This window comes from Limulus polyphemus, unplaced genomic scaffold (genome assembly GCF_000517525.1).
Source record: "Limulus polyphemus unplaced genomic scaffold, Limulus_polyphemus-2.1.2 Scaffold115, whole genome shotgun sequence".
NCBI lineage: Eukaryota > Metazoa > Arthropoda > Merostomata > Xiphosura > Limulidae > Limulus > Limulus polyphemus.
In genome coordinates, this window is record NW_013665725.1 from 577969 (window position 1) to 600133 (window position 22165).

At 31.9% G+C, this 22165-nt stretch overlaps 1 protein-coding gene across 1 annotated transcript; it reads left to right on the plus strand.

Annotated features, from left to right (window-relative positions):
* The first annotated feature begins 3753 nt into the window (after nt 1-3753).
* Nucleotides 3754-14094, plus strand: LOC106471817 (sorting nexin-3-like). Its single transcript, XM_013932440.2, has 4 exons — nt 3754-4024; nt 7909-8004; nt 10410-10534; nt 13280-14094. Exons 1-4 carry the CDS (start codon nt 3851-3853, stop codon nt 13383-13385), a joined length of 501 nt encoding a protein of 166 aa, XP_013787894.1. The 5' UTR covers nt 3754-3850; the 3' UTR covers nt 13386-14094.
* Nucleotides 14095-22165: the final 8071 nt, after the last annotated feature.

Below are 22165 nucleotides of genomic sequence, written 5' to 3' on the forward strand. Positions count from 1 at the left end.
CTTTCCGAGGAACTTCAGTGATACAAGTCCTTTCTTGCTTAAATCAGTTTATTCCTTCTCGATATAAACTTTAGTACACAGTAATTTCACAATCAATACGTTTCTCGTCACTTTAAACTTAACAACTTCTATAATACACGCTATAAATCACGGCGATTCACAATCTCGATAAGACACACTAACTCGAAACAGAATCGTAAATTACCCGAAACTCTCTTCATTCAATCCCGCAGGCTTTCCCTGCCAGGCTTATATACTAAAAAAGAGAGCGTCTCGAACAAACTCGGTCTTCCCCAATAATTCATGATCATTCGAGAAATTCATCACGTGTTTACCAGAGTCACGTGACTTCCGCTGTCGTAACACTACCTTTACCTTGTGTGTGATGTTTTTCCTTCGTGAAACTGCTATATATTTTCTACAAATGTAATAGAAACTGTTTGGGTAATTTTTGCACTTTCGGACTTTACTTGAACTGGAGGCAGCTAGCATTTCAAATGATTTTATAAAAAATATAAAATAATTTATGTTTACAGAACTAGAGCTTAAAAGATTAAAAAACAACAACAGAAACTGATTAAATCGCGGGTATGATGTGAGGAAGAAGATCGGACCGTGTTTTGAGAGAGAGGCGTCTGATTCCACCCCTTTTATGCTCAGTTGAAGGATGTTCTCGAATGTTCTAGCAAACTGAGTATCTGAGGTTTTCGTGATTCCCAGGCGAAGCAGATGAGCGTGCGAATGAAGCAAAAATGTAGCAATTCGCTACAATTACATCGAGAACAAATAGAATATATGAACAATTTGACATTTTACACCAATACAATACAGTCAATGTTTGAAATTATCAAAAATGTATGCCTTTTACCCTTTATATTGTCCAATTAAACTTAATTTCACAGCATAAATATATTGTACTGAGTTGGTTATATGGTATTTCACATAGTGCTGATAAAATATTGATATATCACAATAACTGAAAATCTAGAGGAAATGGACAAATTCTGACTATGTTTTTGAAATTAACACCATCAAATTATCCAGAATCACTTGAGTTTTCTCCAATAGCAAATTTTTTGTTGTCCAGTGGTATTTGCCTTTGTTCTTTGCTATTTAATATATCATATAGAGGAGGGTTCATATATTATTTGCAAAAGACTAAAAAAATGGGCATAAAACGTAATTCACAACTTTTCCGTATCTCTGTAGTGACATACACAGTCATCAACTTATGAAGTAAGTTTGTTTGTTTCCTTTTAATTAAGCACAAAGTTACACAATGGGCTATCTATGGTCTGCCCACCACGGGAATCGAAATTCGGATTCTAGTGTTGTAAGTCCGCAGACATACCGCGGTGTCAATGGGAGGCTATGAAGTAAGCTCTCATTAAATGAAATTCTCAGACATTGCATAATAGCGAGCAACAAAATAATTAATCTGGACTTCCTAGCATTGCAAAACTGAAAACAAATAGCAATGGATACTAATTTAATCACCATTATTGTTATTATATAATGCTTATGATATAGTCTACTTTTGGAAGAAAAAAGAAAGGCTTAAGAATGTTCGAACCAAATACTGGCCACATTTCTTTTCCTTATAGTATTTTTAAAATTTAAATTTAACCTTTATATCACTAAACAATTATAAATCTATAATAAAAATGAAATGTAAATACTGTTTTACTCATTTCCCAGATAAGTTGTTTGATAAGCTTGTGAAACCTTTATTTTAAGGATAGGAAGTTTCGTTATAAATGTAGCAGCGTAAATTCTTTGCTAGTTTACACATGATATTAATATAAACCAAAACTGTAGGATAACAGTTACAGAATATTTAAGAAAAATCATATTTTATTTTTTGCTTTCATCTATAAAATTTAGAAATAAACAAACAACAAATATCCTCTTTCAGACTCTTGCTTTAAAAATAAATTCACTCTACCTTTGGTGATCAGAGGTGATGAAAGTCTTATAACAAATAAATTAAGAGAAATTGAGAAACTTTATAACTCAAATGTTCTTGAAATACAGATCTCCGGTCTTTAGGATAAATTGGAATTTTGTATACTGTTACGACAGCGGAAGTCACGCGACGCTGGGAGCATGCGCGCTGGAGTTTCTCGAAGGATCATGAATTATCGAGGAACTCCGCAAAGGTCTGAGTGTTTGCTAGACGCCCTCTTTTTTTAGTATATAAGCCTGGCGAGAAAAACCAGCGGGATCAGAAGATATATAAATATATTGAAGAGATAGAACAGTAGGCACCGTAAGTAAAGTGTGTGAATCACTGTGATTTATAGCGTGTGTTATAAAGGTTGTGAAGTTTAAAGTGACTGTGGAAATTCTGTGTATTACAAAAAAGTTGTATCGAGAAAGAATAAACTAGTTTTAATCGAGAAATGATCTTGTATCGCTGAAGTTTCTCGGAAAGAATTTATACCGGAAATTAACAAACAAGCAGATACGTAACAATACTTTGTGCCCTGGTGGGATAACGGTAAGTCTACGGACTTACAACACTAAAATACGGAGTTCGATTCTCCGAGGTGGACGCAGTAGATAACCAAATGTGGCTTTGCTCTAAAAACAAACAAATGGTCTATTTTTGACAGAGTGTGTTTTAGCCTGTCGTGGTTGAAATTACATATAGTGAATAAAATGTTTTAAGTTACAAATTAAAGTAAATATTTTTGTTGTTGTTGTTAATTGGAGAGTTTATAACGAGCGTATACCATTTGAAATCATTGCATATATTATGGTTTGTTTTGTTTATCCACAAAGCCACATTGGGCTATCTGCTCTCTCTAACTTGGGAAATCAAATCCTGTATTTTAGCGTTGTAAGTTTCGTAAATTTACCACTGACCCAAAAATCCCTAACAAAGTGTGCGCATGCTCATCATATTAGCATACATAGCCTACCAGTGGTACAGTTGTATGTCTGTGGACTTACAACGCTAAAAACCGGGTTTCGATACCTGTGGTGGCCAAAGCACAGATAGCCCATTGTGTAGCTTTGTGCTTAATTACAAACAAACTGTTATATAATTTAATTTACTTTCATTCAAAGCTAGAAAAAGTTCTCTGAAAGTTTGATTGAATATTCTAAGCCTTGACTTATACGTCGATGTACTGGTAGGTGTGCTTTGTTGCTGTGAACAGCGATTTAGGCTTATTACTGATAGCTTTGATCGTAGATTTCTGTAGTGTCGTGCACGCAAGGTAGTTAATCTTATTTTTTCAGCCGGCTTTACCCTAATTAATTCACTAATTTATTGCGGAATGGGCCATCCATTAGGCCTATTTGAATTATTTTCACCATTTCCTTAGCCATGAAATATGATTTGTTAGGGTCTATAGGCGTAGGCTTTATCGACGTGCCCCTTAAAAAAATCATCTAAGTATAGGCTTACGGCGGTACCACCATTATAGTTCTAGGCCTAATAGAAAAGCTAGGCTGGGAAGTATTGCCTGTGGTGACAGTAGTATATTATGTAGTAGTCACTACGAAAAATGTTCACGAAAACGTTGTGGTCAAGCATAACCATATTAATCTGTTACAAATGGAAAACAGTCGGTATTATTAATTAATGTGTATTGTTAAAAATATTTAAAACAAATAAAGTATCAATATTAATAACAGTAAAGAGCTTTTATGTTTAAGCTTATTATTAGCATTGTTTATTTAAAAATACTTTTAGTTTGAAAAATAGCACAAATTTCTTCGCAAAGCACAGAATTTCCACCAGGTGAGTTAACATATGGATTCTGTAACACATCCGCATGATAAAATATGAGTAACATGCGTTATACTAGCCCAGCAGGTGTCGATTTATTAGTTTATAAACATGGCCTCCGAAGGAAATCTTCCTCATGAGGCAACTCGCCGACTTCAACCAAAGAAACAAACTTTAGATGATGCTTATGCTGCTCCAGCAAATTTTCTAGAAATTGATGTTTTTGAACCAGTTATACGCGGAGTTGCACGGAAACGGTATACTGATTATGAAGTTCGAATGAGGGTACGTCTTGAGTTGAAGTTAAACCTTAACACTAAAAGTAACTAAGTTAATTTAACATTAAAGTTTTACACTTTCAAATTCACGCAAACTTTGCAAAAGATTAATTAAGACATAATCAATAATCGTAAACTTGCATAATAAAGTCTAAACTTTAAGAAGTGATATTTTAATTGTTTATTCTTTTTCTTATTTTCACCTACAACGGTACAAGCCTAACTACCTTTCTTCCACTAATACTAAATTACTATTTCACAAGTGTGCTAGATTAAATAAATAAATAGTTTTAAAGTATAAAATAAATTGAATTTTTTTTTTCTATGTAATTAAATGGTCAAATATGAAATAGCTTTAGTTTAGGGATTTTTTTTAAATTTTACTTTCAGTGACCTAAGAATACTAAATGACCATTTAGTACTTAATATTAATTAAGGGGTAAAATCCTGCAGTGAAATTTTTGCTTGAAATTATGGTATCTTATCTCCATTAATACTTTATTCCAACCAAAACGATTGCTGTATCATTCAACATTATATAAAGAGGAGTATATATATATATATATATTATTTTTTTTTTAAACTTTGAAATAAAATTAGGATAAGTAAGAAATCAAAATTATTTCTTGTATTTAGCTATTTTTCAGAAACGTTTTTCTCGGGACTTAACCATTGTTAAAAGGTGTGGCTAACACAAGTAAACTTACTTCTTGCACAGGGGGCAAACAAAATATTAAGGTTTATTTAATATCATCAAACTGTGTCCTCCAGTATGAGAGGTAGAAACTGTTGTTAGGACTATTACCAATCAATACAATCTGTTAATTTTTACTTTTAGTATCAAGCTTGAATTCAGATGTGAACACTTGAGAACAGACTTTAGTGTTTTGGATTTGTTTTTCTGAAGTGCAGAAATAAAGGAAAATTATAGCCATTGTAATTGTTCAAAATCATTTTTAAGGTATTAAAATAAATAGTGTTCTTATACCATCTTTTTTGAAGAAGTTGAATAAAAAAATGGTTGAGATACAAACTAGAATACTAGGGATAATTAGTTGGGTCAGCTTTAGTCATTGTGAAGTCATATGTAAGCATCATGTGAACCATCCTTTATATCTAAAGGAGTTTACACACTCTTCCCTTTGAGCAGATGTGATATCACCACCAAGCACAAAGCCTTTTACTTATGTTGCTACAGCTATAAGAACTTGCATAACATATTGCATTCAGAAAGATCAAATGTAATTTATATATATATTATACTTTGTAATTTGCTGAATCTGTGAGAGGAAATGCTATACATTTTGCACAGAGCCATTGAAATTGTTGAATGATAAATAACATCAATTTTACTAGACTATAAGGTAAGCACTTTGTTTGTATAATTGCTAGACTAAACAGGGAACTAAATATCCATTTCTCAAATACAGTTAACTTAGTTCCTTTTAGATTCTTGTTAGTTATCAAACATGGACAATGTAAATTTTGATGTCCAGTATAAAAGACTATATGAAAGTGTTATTTTTGTGCTACTAATAAGATATCTACACTACAACTTGCCAAAAGAGTTGCGTATTAGTAATGTTAGTGTTACTACTAGCGTTATAATTAGAATGTAAGATCTTACCTTTAATATGTAGTCATATATGTATACCAAAATGTATAATGAACTATTAAACTTAACTATTGAACAATTTTGCTTTATCTTTTCAACACCAATCTTCACTCACTTAGTGAAAAATGGCACAGTGTCTTTTCAATTTAGATTGACCTCGTTCACTATACAACAGATATCACCATTTCACCAGATTAAAATCAGAGCTCAAATGAGTGAAATATGTTTTATTATTTATAAACATTGGCCTTCATGTAATTGTAAGAGACATTGTGTATGATCAGTTTCTTAGCACTACAGTGCCTTTAACAGTGCTGGGAATTGTAGACTTGAATAACTGGTTAGTTAAAGTGGTGGAATGATGAGGCTGAAAGTGGAAGCTTAAATATTAGTCCTAATAACCTTGAGCTTTGAGAATCCAAGTCTTGACTTGTTCTTAAAAAAATATCCATGTTAATAGTTATAAGCTTGTGTAAGTGCTTGCCATGTCATGGTGTTAAAAAAAACATTAAATTTAATTTACATGGACTTCACTGAAGCAGTACAAAAACCTATGTCTCATAAATAAAGTATATCAACAGATTATGTGTAGTATAGAAAGACTAATATTTTAATATATACTACACCCTTAAATGTGAACTCTTTATTTTACCATCACTTTGAGATACAGTGCCTGATTATGAGTTATTTCTTCTTCTATAGTTGTTAGATGTTTTTTGTATTCCCTTCAAACATCTCACATGAACTTATCCATGTAATTTGATGACACTGTTGGAGGGTATATCATTCATTCTTAAATAGTTACCAAATGAAAAATTTAAATCCTTTTGTCTAGTTTACCTGTTTCTTAATAATCATTTAAGAAATGAAAACCTTTTTTAAAAACTTGGAATGATTGTTTTTTCTTGTGATTTAGATTGGCCAGATTGTTTTATGTTACACTGCTCTCTCCCATGTTCATTTTTTGAAATGCTAACAACTATAGCTGGGTGATTAACTTGATTAATTGATTACCTATGAGCTTCAGTTACATCAATTAGTGTGACAAAATAATCGATTAAGTAAAGTTATGATTAAACTGATTAATATCATGAAAATAATCAAGAAATCCAAATTAGGGTTTCCAGTTATTACTATTTTCGTTTGTTATTACACACAAAACTACACAGTGGGTCGTCTGTATTCTGTCTGTGTCTACTGCTTGTATTAAATCTGACTTTTAGTACTGTTATTTTATTTTTTTTAACCCATTATGTGATAATGTTCAATTACTTGAATGTCATTGTTAAATGAGCCAGAGATTAATTGATTAGCAAATTCCACTAATTGTTCAGCTGTATTAACAGTGTTGTTATTTAATAAAGAAGCAATACCTATCCCTAATATTGTAGTGGTCACAGTATTAAAAAATATTAAAGAAAAAAAGATGCTATCTGGTTATTATACATCATAGATTGCAAACGTTATTAATATTTAGTGCCAAAATTGTACTCACCAAAAGTTTTTGTGATGCCATGGGTGCCAGGTTGCATCAGGAGTTTTAATGTAATTTTTGTTTAACTGGTATATTGAAAACTTAGTAACATACATAACCTTATCTGTAGAAGTTGGGTAATGGATTTATTTTGACCTTATTATGAAAAGCCAGTTGTGATTTTTATTTTCTAATAGATATGGAAGTAGTGCATGCCAAAGGAAATAACTGTCACTCTTGGCTTGTGTGCTATAGGTTTACAACCCCTGTTATACATGTATCTCGGTATCAGTATTTTGTCATTGCTAATCAAAATATATGTTCATGTAGTTTGTTTAAAATAACATGATTTTTTTTTAAACTAAGATTTTTAACTTCCTGGTTATGATCACTGAAAACACCTCAGTGATGTTTAAACAGCAATTATGAGAAACTTCAGTTAAAAGCTTCTGACATTACCAATATGTATTTTATAGAATTGAACTTGTTGCATTGTTTAGGGCAAGCTTCTCATCTTTGTTTCTAAGCTGTGTGAAAGTTGATTTTTGTGGAAAACAAATCGCATTGATTGGGTTGCTTCATGTTAAGAGATTTTTGGTTAAAATAATACATAAGTATCTGTGCTAGTAGCTGGACAGGTTGTCCAAATACTTTGTATACAGATATAATCCATTAACATTGCCTTTCAAGTCTACATGTATCATAAAGTGTTATAAGTTTAGTACAATGATTTTGTTGTAACATAATTGTTATAATTGATATTTTTAAGTAAAGAGCTTACAGTAAGTTGTATGTTATCCAGACAAATCTACCTGTCTTCAAATTGAAGGAATCTAGCGTGAGGAGACGTTATAGTGATTTTGAGTGGCTAAGAAGTGAACTAGAGAGAGACAGCAAGGTAAGAAGTCATGTAGTTTTGCTTTAATGTGAAGAAATTTGAAATTTTAGCAGGAGTATACAGCTCTATACTAATTTGTTAACTGTTTACTTTTCTTTGTTATTTCAAACAAATACAGATAAATACATACTTATGTACATAGTGTTTTTGTATTTTTTTTTTTTTTTGCTTTCCTAATATGTCAACTAAGCGTACATATAAATCTTTAATTTCATTTTTTATTTTCTTGCCAAATTTCTGAAGAAACTTTTTCAAACCAGAAACATAGTTGTACTTCACAACATTAATTATTAAAATATTTAGTAGCCAAACTGGCTGATGTTCAGTGAAGTGTATAATGTTCATAGCAAAAATATTTGTTAATCTGATGTGTTATCAAATACTACATTTACATAAATATAAATAAGTACTTGATGAATGATCATAAATCAAGATATTAGATTCACTCTGTCATCATATTATTTCAGATTGCTTGAAGGCTACTGAAGTAATACTATTTCCTTTTTCCATTTCCAATATTTCAGAAGTTGTCTTACAAACACTTTACAATGTACCTCATAATTTGAGAAGAACCTCAATTTGAAACCACCTGTTGGAATTGAACTAATGTAGGAGAATTTACCATACATAGCCATCTTTAAAGTCCATTAGAAGTTATTCTTTGCAATGTTTCATTTAAAAAATATCTGAGAAAAATTAAAACTCAAGGAAAGTTACTTTTTTTATCAGTTTAGGTTTATAAACCTGAGATAGTTTTAATATTCTTAGAACACTATAAAGCTTGTTGAAAACTGTATTTTTCTGTCCATTCTGATAAGTTTTCCACTGCACTGTCTTCCAGTAACTTGTGGTCTAGATATACATATGTTCGTACAACAACAATAGTAATAAATACATTAATCTCAAGGATAAGAAAGTGCTGTAAAGAATGATCCAGTAATCAGGGTCTTAATATATATAGTTTTTTATTTCTGTGATTTTGTTAGAGCAAAGAAATTTCTGATGGTGAAAATCTTAGTTTTTTTAAGCTAAGAATAAAATATCAACTATCAATTGTTTGAAACCAATGAGGCAAAATAAAATGAGAGAATCCTCAATAGCCGCGACACTTGAAATTCTTTTAGGTAGGTAGGAGTACAGTAAATTAATCTATGAAACCTTTTTTTTTCCTTTTTATTAACTATATTCTTGTGCACCAGCAATACCAAGTGTGGGGTGCACATATACTCAATTGAATTTTATTACTCATCATGATCTCTACCAGCCTACTCTCAAATTGAAATTCATTTATGCTGGATTAGAATAAATTCATCTGTAAGACTTTGGGTGAGGTAAAATACACCAGTTGAGAGGGTTTGATCTCCCGAGTCCAAAAGTGTAATTATATCTCAAATCAATCAAGAGATGACGAAGCTATGAGCTAAAAGTTTGTACTTGAAAAAAAAACAAAAAACTCTGAGCCATTTTATGAACCATGGCTAAAAATCACAATCAGTTTTAAAAACCTAATGCAGAAGTAGCCTTAGGAAGTATAAACCACTCTCTAATGAATTACAACACAATGATATGTAATTGAGTTACAGTTAATTTATGTATGGTAACAAGTACTTTAATAAATTGGCAATTAGTTAAATCACTCTGAAATTTAAAATATTCAGTTTTGTTGGAAAAAGAACTAATTGAGAAATGCATAATGTTAGCATGTTTTTTTCTTGTTATTTGAGGATGGTAGTTCATAAAATATTGCATAAATAATCCTTTAAAAGGCAGCTTGTACCATAATGTTGAACAGAATTAATTTGGAGGGGTGGTATGATTTTTCTAAAGGCTAAAAATATGAAACCAATAAAGATCAGGAAGAATAATTCATTCATTCACAGTTGTCCTAGGTTCAAACATGTCTTAATCCTCAACAGAAAAATATAGTCACATTTATATTGAATCATTAATTTTTTGAATCTTATCCTTAAATTCATACTAATTAAACATTTTATATTATCTTTTTTTTAGTATTGAAATTCTCGACATTCTTCAGATCATGTAAAGCACATTTTAAAATTTAGTGCTGTTTCAGCCTAGAATATTTATAAAAAAAATAGACTTTTATTTTAAATTGTGCATGTGCACTGTCTATTCAATAATTTTCGAGCTATATTTAGTAGTTTTTCCTTTTGATTTCTTTTGTTAGAAAAATACACAAAGTTTCAATGTATAGAATGAATGCCATATATTGCTTTCAGCAGTTTTTTTATCTTGTTAACTTATGATGGAAACTAAATAGAATAAGTTTATTACCTTCATACAATTCTTATTTAGTGGATTCTGAGGAGTTTTCTTTTATATAAATGGACTGACCTATTAATTATTCATTTAAGAATAACACTTATTATTATTTTACTGTGTAGATTGTAGTTCCACATTTACCAGGAAAAGCATGGAAAAGACAACTTCCTTTCAGAACGGATGAAGGAATATATGATGATGAGTTCATTGAAGAGAGGAGAAAAGGTCTTGAAATGTTTATCAACAAGTAAGTTTTATCCAAAACTTGAGCTTCCTGATACCTTGTATTAAAAGTTTTGTTTATATTGGATTTAAGTTGTGGTTTTGACCTTATTGAACAGTTGTAAGACAAAGCTACTAGAGCTGTCTGCTACCATCCTTAATTTTGAAGTGCAGATTAGGGGAAAGGCAACCAGCTGATAGCATCGTCTGCCAACTGTTGCATTTCTTTTTACCATTGAGTAGGGTTTACTATAATATTATAGTGCTCTCATGCTCTGTACAGCCCAATCGGTAAGATGTTTGACTCGTTAACTGAGGGTCATGGATTTGATACGTGGTGCCACCACACATGCTCACCTTTTCAAACATAAGGGTGTTATAATGTCACAGCTAATCCCACTGTTCATAAAAGAGTAGCCCAAGAGTTGGTGGTGGATGCTGCCATACATTTGTCTTCTCTTTGGTTAGCTGTTCATAATTAGGGACAGTGATATATAGCCTTAGTGGCATTGCCATAAATCAAAACAAAGAAATTGAAGTAACACCTACAGCTGAAAGGGGTGTGCACGTTTGTTGGGAATTGAACCTGTAACCCTCTACTCACAAGGCAAACACCTTAATCACTTGGTCATGCTGGCACAAAGCTGAACAAACTTAAATTTATCAGAAAAGTATTAAGTAGAAATCATAATATTTTGATTACTTAATGGATAGATGGAATCATAGAAAATAGTAGTAATTGGAAACACTAATTTCTGTTACATGAATATTTTTGCGAGATGTAACAAACAATTAAGCTGAACTAACTTGAATTAAGCAAAAATAATATTGAGAAATAATAATGACAATATTTTAATTATTTGGATAGTTGAAATAATCAGAAACCCTAATTTTGATTAGTTGATTATTTTTGGAATATTAATCAATATAATCATAATTTTGATTAAACAATAATTTCACATGTCACTAACTATTTAACCAGTGCTTGTAGATAACCAATTATATTGAGTTAGTTGCTCAGTTCTAATCGTTGGTGAGGTAGTATTATACAACACAAAATATTCGTACAGTTTTTTTTTTTTTTTTATTGACTATCTCTAAATCATTATTTAATAGAATACATTTTAGTTTACAGTGTCTATTAAAATTGGGCTGTTGGACCATCACTAGATCTGCAATATGCAGGAAGGTTTTGATTTTTATAAGTGGCAATATGGTATTTCGAATAAAGCTGGAACAGAGTAGTACAAACCACACAACATGGATCTTATTTACTTTCAATATTCAAACTGTCCTGTATGAAGAGAAAAATAAGATTACACAACCTGGGATATTGAGCATATTGACATCCAGACTATCATACATGGTTTATTGATATTATGACAGTTGTGTAGGAACAGAGCAGTAGAGACCACAGCATATAACTTTTTGCTATTAAAATTGTCTCATAGGAAGAGAGTAGTCCAGAACAAACAACGTGGAGCTTATGGATATTCAAACTCTGTGGTAGGAACAGGGCAGTAGACCACACAACATGCACTGTTTTTGATGTTAAGACGGACTTGAACAAACAGAGAAATAAGACCACGCAACATGGTCTTATCAGTATTCAGATTGTCTTGTAAGAACTGAGAAATAAGACCATATAATAATTCAGATTGTCTTGTAGGAACAGAGCAGTACAGACCACACAAAATGCAGTATTGTGATGTTTAGACTTGTCTTGAGTAACAAGTAGTATTATTAGTGTGAGGATTGACTATTCTGATTCTCTAAAGATGTTATAAATAATATAATAAGGAATTACAAGAATCAATGCTTGCAAATATATTGATGTAACTAAAGGTTGTATTTTAAAATTGGAAAAAAAAAGTGTTTTTTTTTAGTTTGGCAAAAGCAGTACCAAACTCACATTGTAAAATTTTCAGCAAGAACAAGAACTAATACCCTTTTATAGAAGGTAAATAATTGAAAAAATTTAATGTGTGTGTGAGGTTAATACTTTAAACTGATGAAACATTGTATTGTCTAATTCAGGGTTTCCAAATTTGCATCCTGGGTGAGGCCCCCAATCCAGTGGATCTATAGATATTGAGTACTTTACTTTCATGTTTAGAGAATGAACCAAATCCATTTTAAAAATTGCCCAATGTATATTTATTATATTAGCTACATCCCTTTGAAATTTTACTTCACCCCATTGTTTAGAACCCCTGATCTAATAATATGAAAAAAAACAAATTGTAATGAACTGAAAAAATTTAAAACAATAAAAGTACTTTTATTCATAACTAGCCTAATCATCAAAGATTTGTTGGTACATTGTATTGTAGTCAAATAATTATTAAAATAATAATCTATTTTTCTTTAATGGTTTAATATACATCTTCATCAGATCTTTCTTTTTTTAACTTCAGTATTGACTGTTAAGCCTTGTTTATTTATTTGTATGTTTGAGAACTAAATAAAAACTTTTTTTTTCTATCTCTACATTAGCTACGTTGAACTTTGGTTTTTGAAACTTATCCTTGTATTTTTCTTGTCTAATTTATAAGATTACTTGAATAATTCTTTAAATGAATTAAGTAGAAAAGTGAAAATACATTGCATTTTTCTGAAATGTCCATGCTGTAAGAAATTTCAGTTTTTGTTAACAAATATTAGTTTACAATTAAACAAACACAAATATAATAATAATGAGAACAAGGAACTCTGACAAATATTTATGATTAAGATCTTGTGTTAAAGATTTGATATTGTATTTTTCTAGGGTTGCAGGCCACCCATTAGCACAGAATGAACGCTGTCTTCATATGTTTTTACAGGAGCCAGTAATTGACAAAAATTATGTTCCAGGAAAAATTAGAAACTCGTGAATGGAATGTTGCTGATCATTATGGCATATGTCATCAGCATATTGTATTTTTTAAAAGGGACCTTTAAAAAAAATTATTGAATTCCATTTCGTATCATCATGTTGTGCATTGTTACTTTGGTTTTGATCAAAGTTTTTACACCATTTATCTTAAGTAAGGTAAAAAAAGTTAAAGTATTAGTTACCAAATATTTAATATATGTATGTATGTACGTACATTACTAATCAATAGTTGTATCTAGACTATGTATATTAATTGTTAATATATTTTATTTATTAAGATCTGATATATTATAAATGTGTGCTTATTTTATTTCTAATGTACATGTATATTTATAAAAAAAATAGTTTATACATTTACCAGTATAATGATTGTTATTTGATTAACATTTAATCCTATCATTAAAGGATTTAACTATTACTCCAGTTTCTCTTTCTCTTTTTCCATTATTTTAAGATGTGCTACAGAAATGAGTTAACTTCATACAATGTGTGTGTAATATGTAAAGACAAGTTTTGTTTCTTTCATTGTAATAGAAATCATGCTTATTATATTATGGAATTCTCACCCAAGTAAAACAAAGTGGGTGTAGGTTTAATGAAAATTATTTGACTTGGAAGTAGTGGTCTGACATTCTGTAGTCAATAACAGAGTATATTTACATGTACATCAAGAGCATCTAAGATCAATAAACTTTTCATGAATTGTGTGTGTGTGTGTCTATATATTTTGTTTTGAGATGAGACTATATTTTATTAATATAAATAACTTCATAGGTTAAATAATATCACCTATGGCACAAAAATTTGAAGTCAGAACTGTACCAAAGGAGCTTGGACTTATTTTGGTCTTGTTTTGGTGCAGTTGACCTGGCAGGGTCATGTCATCAGTTCGTTGTGTCACGTGAAAGAGTGTTACTTACTTTTGATTATAAACATGTAAAATGATAAGTAAAAGCTAGGCTCCTAGATACTCTTTCTATGCCCCTTGAACTATAATTTGAACCTTTCATGAAGCTGAAATATGAACTTGAGATAAAAGTATCTCAATTAATATAATTATTTTAACACTTCCTGATGCTCGTGTATCCTTTTATAGACATTAAAGAAGTAGATTACAACTAAAATAACTTACATTATTAATTATTTGAAAGAGTAATTTTTCATGCTGTTAGATTATTAACTTGGCAGTAACCCTTCAAAACATTTTCATACTTCATTTTATTTTTTGTTTTAACTTTTTAAAGAAAAAAAAAAGGAAAAACTGTTCGAATATTTATGTTAAACACATTTCTAAATATAAAGTTAACAAATATTGCTACTGACGATTTTGGAACTATGTTAGGTAAATTATTTTTGAAAAAATATTTATATCCACAATATTATGGTCTTAGTTTTTAGGTTGTTTTGTAAGTATTTGATGATAAAGTGTAAAATGTTGTCTCCAGTAATTGTAAAGTTTTGGTTAAAGTTTATTTTCCCATTTATAGCTAGATTAACTAAAACTTGTGTGAATAACATTTATGGTAGGCCATGTTATAATTGTGTAAAGTCTGTGTATGTTTTATTAAATGCACTGTGTGTGTGTGTGTGTGTGTATGTATGAATAGTTTTAGTTCGAGATGCATCATTTTTCTACTTTTGTTTAGAATATGTTTTACATTTTGGAATCTTTAAAGAAAAGACTTAAAACGTTGACAAATATTTGATTTCAAAGGTTTATGTGGATGTTCACATGGAGATGACTAATGTGTCTAATCAAATTAAATTTACTCATGTTTTGAAATATTGTAAATCAAAGAATAGTAAAAAGTATTTTCTACACTCAGAAAAACCTGTTTGAATGTTTCTTATCAATCATAAAAACTACCAATGTATTAAATCCTGTATAGCTCACGTGCCACACTGTGATATTGCCAGTTATCCATATAAAACTATCACTAGTTCCCATGCAATACTGTATTAATATTCATTGTTTGTTATCCTATGAAATTGAAAATTACCTGTTACCATATATCAATTCATGAGTATAATCTATTACTGATAGAACACTTCTATTATATAACACTTGAAGAACACCGGTATTGTTTTATATTGGAGGGGGAAACTGCCCCAGATTTAGAGTTCTGTATTTTGGAGCTGGTAAGCTGAGTTCTAATATGTACGTTACCAAAAATATCCCCCCCCCTCACTTTCATTCGTGGTTGCGTTATAAGAGTGACAGTCCATCCTTTAGCATGAGCGTTAGGGTGCTCCTGACTGGCTACCTTCCTTCTGGTCAATAGTTCAAAATTAGGGATAACAGCAGATAATCTTAGTAGTTTTGACATAAATACAAAAATATCATATAATAAGCTAATGAATATTATCCAAATAAAAACGTGTCTGTTATTGATTAGCATCTACTCTGCGTTTTGACCAATTTTATTTGTTAACGTGTTTTCAAGTTGTTCAACTAAACTGCTAGGATCTCTTGGGAACTAGAAGTCGTAAACTCGTACATAAAACTTAAGTGGTGTACCAAATGAATAACTTGTGTGTGTATTAGAGAGTTTTCAGAATGTACAAAAAAATCGTTACTTGTTTTAATGTTACAATAATTAAATTAATATAAAGCATTGTATGTGTATAAGAAAAATCTATGTGAATTTATGTTAAAAAGTCAACAATAGATGGCGGCAGTTGTATCAAGTTTAATACAGAAGATCAAGGTGTATATCGTGTGATAAAACATCATGACTGTCATGAAACGTTATATGCTATTTCACAAGGATTTTAGACCACTAGACAAAGTCGTAAGAAGGACACCAAAAGTGTGGAATTCAGCTAGATGTGGGCTGTACCTATTTTGAGATACGAATATTCGCGCCTCCACGCAGAACAAAAAACTATCGCAACCAACTCATTCAAGGGATTATTTTCAAAGCATTTTTATCGTAATCGTCCTCGCGTAACTTTACTGGTTGACGGAGCGACCTCTCATGGGGTTTAATAACTGCCAACACTTATATTTTTCGTCTTCTTTGTATATTTAGGAGGACACTGTATTAGAGTTCATGTTATTAAAATGGGGAGAAGTGCCCCCTTTTTAAAAAGTATGCGAGCAATGGCCCTTTTACTCCCCTGTCTTCAGCGTTTACGACTGTAGTATTAAACAGCCATAATACAGTGTATATGTAGAACATCTTTCGTGCACAAATCCTATTGTAAACTTTAGTTTTCATATTACCCTGACATCTCGAAGTCGTGGTGTTCTATTTAATTTATAAGGTAAACTAGTTGTTGCATGCTTTGAACGAAGATTGTTAGACCGTTAATATCAAGGACAATTCAAATGTGTGGGCTGAGCCTTGGATTAGTTTGAAACTTCTACACTGAAAGTTAAGTGTCTAAACTGGTTCAATAACTCGATTACAATTCGAAATAAGGTCTGGTGGCTTGGGCACTCAAGTCGTGGGCTTGAATCCCGACAACGAACATGCTCACCCTTTTAGCCGTGTGGTCGTCATTTACCTTATTACTAAAGAAACACACACACACACACATATATATATACATATACTATGCACAACTCAATCTATTTCTTGTTAAAACCATTTTCCAGGACATGTGGATGAATGAGCTACCAGTAGCTATGTACTATCAATAAACTTTGACACTTTTAAATTGCTTTCTGGTCAACAAGTAAATTTCTGTATTAGAAATGGTGTTACGAAACAACCCATTCTGCTGTGGTAATGTTGACTATTGTCAATGTGTTGATAGTTATAGAAATACCGGGACAGACTTTAAATTTAAATCCTAAATATATGTCTTTTTCATTGTACGTGAACAATTATAAGCCTAACCATTTTAAACTAACGTAAAGAGGAAATCATACGAAACAATTATTATAATTATTAATTCAAAATCTCATTGTTATCATATGGTAGGTCTCGTGAAGTGAAAACAATAACAACTAGAGGGACACTCAGTAGAGCGCATACCTCCATCATGGGGGCTTTGATCATATTCGGTTCTCAAAAAATAAGAAAATATGTCCGTCGTTATCAACGGACATATTCTACATCTGTTAACCAAGTTTCATGAAAATTCGATCACTTTTGACTGAGTTATAGTTTGATATATGTTTGTTTTAGAGCAAAGTCACATTGAGCTATCTACTATGCCCACCGCAGGGAATCGAACCCTGTACATCCGTAGACTTACTGCTGTCCCACCAGGAGAACGAATGAGTTTAGAGCTAAAATAGTGTTAAAAATTGGTCCTCATGTTAACAGATAGGGATTTTTTGGATGTTAGCGACTTTGACCATCCAAAAACTAATCACTTCTAAATTGGGTCATAATCCAAATATAAATCAACTTTCGTTCAAATTTATTCAGCCGTTTTCGAGAAATCTTGCTGAAAAACAAACACACACAAGGGGTGAAAACATAACCTCCATCCACCTTCGTTGCAGGAAATAACAACTAAATCATATAGTAGGAATACATGTAATCTTAACACCAGCAAATGAAGGATTGGTTGAGTTACAAGTAACATAAGAAACGTAAACAAACAGATGAGTGGTATTTCTTTGTCTATAATTCACGAGAATTTAATAACTGATTGTTTTACAAAACATAATTTATCAAATATATTTAATACCGTTTATAATGCGCCTTCATTACGATATTTCTGTCAAATACCAGACCTCAGTTTAGACTATCCTACCTGTTATAGTAATAATGGTCCGGTATTGGTCTAATGGTTAGTGTGTTGGACTGCAAATTGAGGGATTCTGGGTTCGAGGCGTGACGCCTCTGAACATAATCGCACTTTCCATTATGGCTGAAGAGCTGGACAAGAGCATTGTGGCTGGCTTAATTTCATATTGTCAGTAGTTTAAAATTAGGGATGAGTATATCTCAATCCTGGGCGTCTCTGACCTGACAAGGGCTGGACATTTGACCAGGCCCCTGCACTATCGAAGGGGCTCATAGCCAAGGTTAAAATACATAAATATATTTTAATCGCTATTTCAGAGCTTAAAATCCAATTCACTTGTTCCATGATCTCGCTAGCTAAACACTGTCGTCCCTTCTGGTTTGCCCCCCAGTGGCACAGCGGTATGTCTGCGGACTTACAACGCTAGAAACCGGGTTTCGATACCCGTGGTGGGCAGAGCACAGATAGCCCTTGTGTAGCTTTGTGCATAATTAAAAAAACAAACAAAACAAACAATCCCTTCTGGTCACGCGCACGCGAGATGGTGAGAGAGAGAAAAAACTAACAGACAGAAATGGAGAAACTTAGCGATGCAGGAAAACGACAAAAAACAAAACAACAACAACAATGGACAAGCAAGCAAGTTAAAGTTGGTACCTGTTCGAGGCTGCAGTTCCTTATTTGGTCTCTGTTATTTGTTTGAATTTCATCTCTCACTTTGAGAGTAAAATCACCTGGATATTTTAGTTGTGCAACATTATTTCAAAGCTGGAATAGTTACCTTCAAAGTTAAGTAACTAGTACTATGGTACAAAAGGGCATGAGAACTACCCTCAATCTGGCATGTAGGGCGAGTCTATTCAGGTTCCTGGACTGGGGGGGGGGGCATTATCACGGTTGGATTAGGAGGAGAGGGCAGATAGGTGCAATTGTCTCAGGCTCCCCCGACTAAGAGAAGAATAAAAATAATTAGTCAAAAATTAGATGTTTCATTGAAAAACATGTTTTCAACGGTTACGCTATGACAACAGCGATTTTAGTCGCTTCATGTAAACTTATTATTTTGTAATTTTTTCATTAACATGTTCTTACAGCTTGTTCTTTTATAAATATTTGCTCGGTCGTTTAACAGAAAACTTATTGTCATTACTTTATATTGATCCTAGATCCTAGAATTAGTGTTTTGTATATTGTGTACACATCGTTTGACATTACTCTCGCTTCATGTTCTTGATCCGTGTAGCATATGATACAGCTCAGATTCATAACCACAGCTCATTATTTTATCTATCAGCAAGTTTTCAATCTAGTCAGTCATAACGACGTGACCCCCAGTGGTATGTTCGCAGACATACAACGCTAGAAACCGGGTTTCGATACCCGTGGTGGGCAGAGCACGGATAGCCCATTTTGTAGCTTTGTGCTTAATTACAAATAAACAAACAAAACATAACGACGTATTAATCTAGAAGTAAGAGATAACAATATTCACAATTTCGGAATCGTAGATCGCATACAAGCCCCGAACGAACGCTTAAAGGAGTGACAACAATAATGTCTGTAGTGGAAGTATTTAAAATCAGCTTAAATGAAACTAATTACTTACACCTTTAGTTTTTGATTTTTTTTTTTTTCACAGATGAAGATTTAGGTTATATGTATTTAACAAAGTAAGAATAAGTTTTTGAAATTTCAACTTGGTTTTAATTTAAACAATTCGGAAATGAGGCAGTTTGAAATCGAGTATAAAATGCTTATCTAAACAATAAAAAAGAGTAACGTGAGTGCGTGGTTGGGGAGCTTTTGAAACTTCTTTAAAGTATACAATAATGAAATTAGAGTAGGGAAGCCAACATATGCGTAAGGGAGGGGGGAGTATAGATAGAACTATGCATTGCAAAGGGAAAGGTATTTGATGAATGGATGTGTATTTTCTCAGAGCCTCATCTCAGACAGTAATGTTTACGCCTTAAGGTTTAGTGTGTGAATTTCTTCATTTGTTCAAAGAGTACCGGTACCGTCACCCTGTTGAGTGTTAATACTTGTCCAGGTTATGAAGGCGTCGTTTATTAAATCGGTTTGTCATTTTTGATCAGACTATTTGACTCTAAGTATCTTTTGTACTACAGCTGTTTTGTGGAATAGGTTTAACCGCGCAATCATTGAGACGCCATGCACGGCCATCAGATTCCTTCAGAACTTTACGTATCCAACCTCATAAGTGACTAGTCTAAGAAGGTCACTTAACTGTTTTAATTACTTTAAATACACAGCAATGCATTTACATTTTATAAACCAAACAAGTACGATTTTTTCCTTAGTAAGCACTAAGAAAAGAACAATAATAACAGATAGGGTAATCTAAACTGAGCTCTGAAATTTGACAGAAATATCGCAATAAAGGTGCATTATAAATGGTATTAAATGTATTTTATAAATTATGTTTTCTAATACGATCGTATATTAAGTTACTGTAAAGTATAGATAAAGAACTACCAATCATCTCCCTCTTTGAATTTCTAATTTTATTTGTAACTAAGCCAACTCCTCCTTTCTGGTGTAAAAAATATATGTACTCTTACTATATGTTTAATCTTGTTTTGTTGTTCACATTAACGATAGATGTTTTTAAACTGCGTTGCAGTTATTTTTGTTAAATGAATGATTTGTTTTTCTCCGGATATTCGCGCAAAGCTACACAAGGGTTATCTGCACTTACTGCCTCTAAGTTTAAACTGATAAAATAGAGGGAAGGCAGCTCTCAACAGTATCCACCGTAATGAAGTCAAAATTGGCGACCAAACTGGTAGCTATACTCATAGCATTGATGAGAATTTTATAGCAAATGTTCATTAGTTAGTTAGCCAGACCGCGTATTTTGTCCAACTTGGTGCATGATGGTGAGTAAAACAAAATATGCGGCCTAACTAACTAATGAATGGATATTTGCTATAAAATTCTTATCAATGCTATAAGTGTAGTTACCTGTTTGGCTGCCAATTTTGATCTCATTCCTTTAACTTACACACTCAATCCTTTTTTGGCCGCACCTTTTTTTTCACACCTAAGGTGTTTTTGATTAGACTTGACTCATCAGAATAATTTGTTTTCGTCTTCTATTATTGCTAAACTTAAATAAGCTTACATGATTCTTGTCACAGAAGAGAAGTTCTGTAGTTTTTAAATACATATCATTTAAGACGAAAACATTTTCAGGAATGAAGAAAGTATTAAACATTTCTAGATCGATGGTTCTAACTTTCCCATTAGATAAATTTGTTCAACCTTACAGGCGAGCTAGTCAATATTACAAGAAACCATAGATTACTGCTCAAACTACGTTACCTAATTTAGACTGGTGTAAATAGTCCATAAAGGTTTCCATACAATCGTACTCAAACACTGTCTAAAGCTATTTTCAAATCTTCATTATTAACTATTCCGACTGGATGTTGTGACATCGTAAAGATTAGCAATCAAGAGCTGTACAGTAGTAATAAAACCACTAATAGAGAAGGAAAAAATCACGTGAGAAACAAGATATGAATGATTATACTCTCAAGATATAATAATTTCTTTCTTAGCAAATATAAACCTGTACTTTAGTATGGGTAAAAAAAAATAAATCAAAAATCGATAAATGCAATGTTTAAGGGCAAGGTTTCTTTGAGATATGCAGAAATGAAATAAATTTTGTTTTTAATTTTCTTTAGTAAATTACACTAAACGAATGCCACAACGTATAATTAGTTTTGAATTCAAATTGTTGAAATAGGGTTATTACTATACTTGAAATGTTAAGTTTGATTCTCAGGTGAGCACCCGACATCTGAAAGATGCTTTCCTGACGGTTCAAAATTAGGGACGGCTATGTTCAAACAGATCTCTGGTATCTTCACAGATAAACAAATTAGGGACGGTTATGTGCAAATAGATCTCTGGTATCTTCACAGATAAACAAATTAGGGACGGTTATGTGCAAATAGATCTCTGGTATCTTCACAGATAAACAAATTAGGGACGGTCATGTGACAAATAGATCTCTGGTATCTTCTACAGATAAACAAATTA

Bases quoted from the DNA above. Each gene is read 5' to 3' on its own strand.
- LOC106471817 (XM_013932440.2), top strand. From the start codon at position 3,851: ATGGCCTCCGAAGGAAATCTTCCTCATGAGGCAACTCGCCGACTTCAA. The intron at 8,005-10,409 runs GTAAGAAGTCAT...TTTACTGTGTAG, and splicing joins AACTAGAGAGAGACAGCAAG to ATTGTAGTTCCACATTTACC. The intron at 10,535-13,279 runs GTAAGTTTTATC...GTATTTTTCTAG, and splicing joins CTTGAAATGTTTATCAACAA to GGTTGCAGGCCACCCATTAG.